At 35.9% G+C, this 4,775-nt stretch overlaps 1 protein-coding gene across 1 annotated transcript in view; it reads left to right on the top strand.

The window, feature by feature from the left end:
• The window catches only part of LOC104387523 (sodium channel protein type 2 subunit alpha-like), a 50,948-nt gene that overhangs the window by 26,917 nt on the left and 19,256 nt on the right, over window positions 1–4,775 (top strand). The window contains exons 14-16 of the mRNA XM_009996292.1: window positions 763–936; window positions 1,474–1,830; window positions 3,583–4,035. Of these exons, the coding sequence (XP_009994594.1) occupies window positions 763–936; window positions 1,474–1,830; window positions 3,583–4,035 (984 nt within the window). The remainder of the gene's footprint in view (window positions 1–762; window positions 937–1,473; window positions 1,831–3,582; window positions 4,036–4,775) is intronic.

Below are 4,775 nucleotides of genomic sequence, written 5' to 3'. Positions count from 1 at the left end.
TACTCACAGTCAGCTAAAATGCCACTATAATACAGGTGTGTCAGCAGCTGTTTTCTTGCTTTTTTAACTGTGTAGCACTACCTTTTTAAGACTGACAAATGCTCCTGATTTTTTAACATTTGTTCATCTTTTCAGTAAAAGATCATTGTTTCTGCAGGACTGTAGATGCTGAGTAAATAAAATAAATAAATAAAATAAATGTACTCACTTTTCAAAGGCATTGTTGCCTTCTGCTTCAGTATCAGAGGCATTCAGAGGCAGAAAGGAATTTTACTTCAAGCATGACCATAGGCATAATAGGCCTTTTATTTTTGGCAGCTAGAAAAAGGAGATACTCTTACTGTATCTGTGAGTTCTCATGAAGACTTCATTTAATAACACATCAGTCTCCAATTTATGATCAATTTCTATTTTTCCGCACACCTTTGGTTAAAGCAGCTTCCATTGTGACAAGAGCTAAGGAAAGTTCCTTTAATGTGTCGGGACAGCAAATGTGAAGAGCAAACAGCAGGCCTGTTAGGAATAGCTTGTTCTTCACTAGTCACTAAATGTGTCTCTGGTTTAACTAAAGTTAGCAGAGTTATGCTACAGCTCATTCTGATTTTGACACTTAACTTATTTTTGAGATTCAGCTTGTGTTAAATTTCCTTACTGACATCTTGCTGTAAGAAGGTTGTTACGGCTTATTTCAGTTGTTCTTTATCTGCTGATTCAACTTACTCATGTTTTTCTATAAAATAATAGTAAATTATCTCCCTTCAGGTTTTTACTGGAATTTTTGCAGCAGAAATGGTTCTCAAGATAATTGCCATGCATCCTTTTTATTATTTCCAAGTTGGCTGGAATATTTTCGATAGTTTTATAGTTACCCTTAGTTTGGTGGAGCTTTTTCTGTCAAGTGTGGATGGATTATCTGTTCTCCGATCATTCAGATTGGTAAATAAATAATGATACATCTCCATTAATTAATGCATTATGTTTGTATTTTAACTATACTCATGTAAATAAGACACTTTTTAGTGATATACAAAATATAATCAAAATATACATAATATCTCTTAAAGCATTTTTAAAAAAATTACTTATGAATCATGTGTACTGTATTATGGTTCAGAATCCTTAATTTTCCTTCAGCAGAGTCATATTGAGCTTTGGTTTTTTAAAAAATTTGTTTCTGCACATGATGTTTGAGATGTATGCCGTGTTCAGAATGAACTATCTGAACAATTCAGTGTGCTGTTTCTTTCATGTAGAATAGTATACAGATATGCTACACAAAAAAGATCAAAGTCTACAATTTACCAAGCTTTAAAAGTGTAGATTTTATGAAACTCCTCTTCCTGTCTAACAGGGTTGTTGGAATCATGTTGAAGATTTTTCTGTTGCTGCTGAGAGTCATTAGTTCATAATCTGTCATTTCTGTAGCATTTTTTGCAACTACTCCACATAACTTCTGTGTATTATTTTTTTCAGTTGCGAGTTTTCAAATTGGCAAAATCTTGGCCAACACTAAATATGCTGATTAAGATTATTGGCAACTCAGTGGGAGCTCTGGGAAACCTGACTTTGGTTCTGGCCATCATTGTGTTCATTTTCGCTGTGGTTGGGATGCAGCTGTTTGGGAAAAGCTACAAGGAATGTGTCTGCAAGATCTCTAGCGAGTGTGAACTCCCACGTTGGCACATGCATGACTTTTTCCACTCTTTCTTGATTGTGTTCCGAGTGCTGTGTGGAGAATGGATAGAAACTATGTGGGACTGCATGGAAGTGGCAGGCCAAGCCATGTGCCTTACTGTCTTCATGATGGTCATGGTGATTGGAAACCTGGTGGTATGTAACCAAAATAATTTGAGAATTCATTTAGACAAAGAACGGTAACTGATCCAGTGATGAAGCTTTAGAGCACTGTTAAATGTGTTAATTAAATACGGGGTTTACGATTTTGAATTTGTTACGAGTTCTGAAATTAGATTTCTGATCCTGTATAGAATCCTCAGCTTGGAGGATAGCCCCACTAAGGGATCTGTAGTGCAATTCAGAGGATAAGGATGAGAGAGAGAAGCATCACAGCTTCAGAATTTTGTGTATTATCCTGGTTATCTAGAGGAAAGCAAAGGCACCGATAGTGTTGTGCTCCCATGATGAGAGTTTACTGTTTGCAGAAGAGGATGTATCAGGGCCTTTTCTCCCTAAGTGGTAGAGGCATCACTTCCAATCACACACAGCCAGGTTGTTGTTGCTTTTTTTTTTTCTTGTTTTGATCTCCCCTATCTAAAAGACTGTTTTAACATTTTTAGACTCTGAAATTTAGGCCATTGTGAGCCCTGCGTGCTGCACAATGAACTTTTTACACAAACCGAGTAGGAAAATTTGAATTGGAAGGCACTTCTGCAGAAAAAACAGATTCAAGTGCTTCACATGTTCTTTCACCTCTTCACTTTTTTCTTCCTATTTAATTGCTTTTTACCGATACTTTTCGAGCAGTGTGTGTTATATCTTCTTTTTCAGAGGAGTGCATCAGATCTGTATGAGTTTGTACATGACCATATGTAAATTTGTCTTTTTTAATATCTTATTAACTTACCAGTGTTTACAGCCTTCATCCCTCTGCCTTTTGCTCTGCTTTCCTCAACTTGAGTTGGCTAATTACCTTTAAACCAGTCATGTATCTAGTAACTAGTAGCGCAGCCACTTGCTCCAGGATTTTCTACAAAAATTATGTCTTATAATGAAGAGAACTGTGAAACTAGTTGACCAAACAAAATATTCTTCATAAGTAATTTTTTGAACTAGAAGATAGAACTTTGTTGGAGGAAGTATCCATCTCTGTGATATTTTTTTTCCCCACAGTATTTAGTGTATTCTGATTTTATATCTATGTTCTAGCAGAATTTCTTACATGAGTAGACAGTCTGTGCTGTACGTTCAGGGCCCTGTTATCCAGTTGTCTTTCTGTGTCCCCAGCACTTAGATTTACCCTGTTGTCTTCAAAGCTGCTAATCTGAAGGGTTTAAGACCTTGTGTGCTGCTTCTTCAGCTATCCTAGTGCCATTTGAGCTCCGGGTAAAGTCTGGACTTGTATAACGGATATCTTCTGTGTTTTCTCTTGCCATAGGAAGAGGTTGAGTTGGGGGTTAGGAAACAGGAAGTGCTTCACATTTTTTTAAGTTGCATTCAGCAAAATGTTTGTATGAGTTTGGACTAGAGTTTAAGCTGTTTTCTGCAGAACTCTGCTATGTATTCCATTGCAGAGTGCTTCCCTATGCCAGAGAAGTAAACATTTTGGATCCATTCAGTCAGTACCAAAGAATCATTTGTTTCTGACCTTCTACAAACATAAGCAGAAAAAAATTTGCACGTGTCTTCATAGTCATGCAGAAATGCAGAACCACAAAAAACTCGTGTTGGCGTATAGGGCAGGTGTTGTCCTTAAATTGTATTTACATTTTGTTTACTGTGTAATTTCCAGAATCATATACAGCAAAGGAAAACGTGAAGTCTTAAGTTCATAATGTGTGATAGGAGAAGCAAGTGAATGAAAAATGGAGAAAATTCAAATGTATTGTATTTTTTTTCTTTTAGGTATTGAACCTTTTTCTGGCCTTGCTGCTGAGTTCTTTTAGTTCAGACAGCCTTTCTCCTACAGAGGATGATAATGAAATGAACAACTTACAGATTGCAGTTGCAAGAATTCAAAAGGGAATAGATTATGTGAAGAAAAAAGCAGGTGAATGTGTTCGAAAATGTTTTTGCGGGAAACAGGCTGTTATAAATGAAAGAAAAGCAACAGATCAGTTGAATGATGAGAGAGACCATTGCATTTCTAACTGTACCATCACTGATATAAGGATAGACACGAATTATCACAAAAGTGAGAATGGAATGGCCACTGTCATAGGTGGCAGTGATTATACATCATTCATGAACAACCCAGACCTTACTGTTACAGTACCAATAGCTGCTGGAGAATCTGATTTTGAACATCTAAATACAGAAGAGTTTAGCAGTGACTCAGATTTGGAGGAAAGCAAGGAGGTAAGATATATTGTCTTTGAATTAATTATACAAATTGTGTTGTTTCATAGTATGGCTCTTCCTGCTTAAAAATAGAATAGAGTGTGATTTGAGATTCTTGGACTGTCCTGAGAGTGAATAAAGTGGAGTGAAACAGTGGAGCTAAAGAGGGAATCCAGGCAGAGCTGTATGAACACATACAAACAAACCCTTTTTTAAAAGGGTTTTGGAAAACAAAAGTTTTCCAAATTTTTAGTTGTATAGAAAAAATAGTACATATGTACAGAATAAACAGAGATAAAAGGCATGTTTTTTAGAATATAATCATAATATTTCCATAAAGTAAGAATGAAAGTAAGCTGCTATTTAAAAATATTAGAGGAGATACTAATGAAGTGCATTAATACCTTTGTGTCTTGTTTTCAAGCTCACTGAATTCTACAGAAATCAACATTTTTGAATAATTTAACAGAGGTGCTAACTCAGGCTAAATAACATGTTTTGAGTTCTGAAGTTAAAATTATGGGGAAAAGCCAGAGTAACAGTGTCAGTATTATAAGGTGAATATGTAAAGTAAAAATTATGAGGAAAAGTTGAATTACTGAATGAAAAAATACTAAACTGTTGCCTGTTTTGGGGAGCTTTGAACCAGTGACTTCAAAGACAACTGCCTGACCTTATCCTGGGTTAGCTTTAGGGAAGCAGACATTTATTTGTCAGTAGTTGCAGACTGAGAGGAGAAGCAAAATCATGGATTTCAG

This window comes from Chaetura pelagica, unplaced genomic scaffold, assembly GCF_000747805.2.
Source record: "Chaetura pelagica isolate M959 unplaced genomic scaffold, ChaPel_1.0 scaffold3, whole genome shotgun sequence".
In the NCBI taxonomy this organism is placed as follows: Eukaryota; Metazoa; Chordata; class Aves; order Apodiformes; family Apodidae; genus Chaetura; species Chaetura pelagica.
The sequence above is the reverse complement of the archived record's forward strand: the minus strand, read 5'-3'. Positions and strand labels throughout refer to the sequence as shown.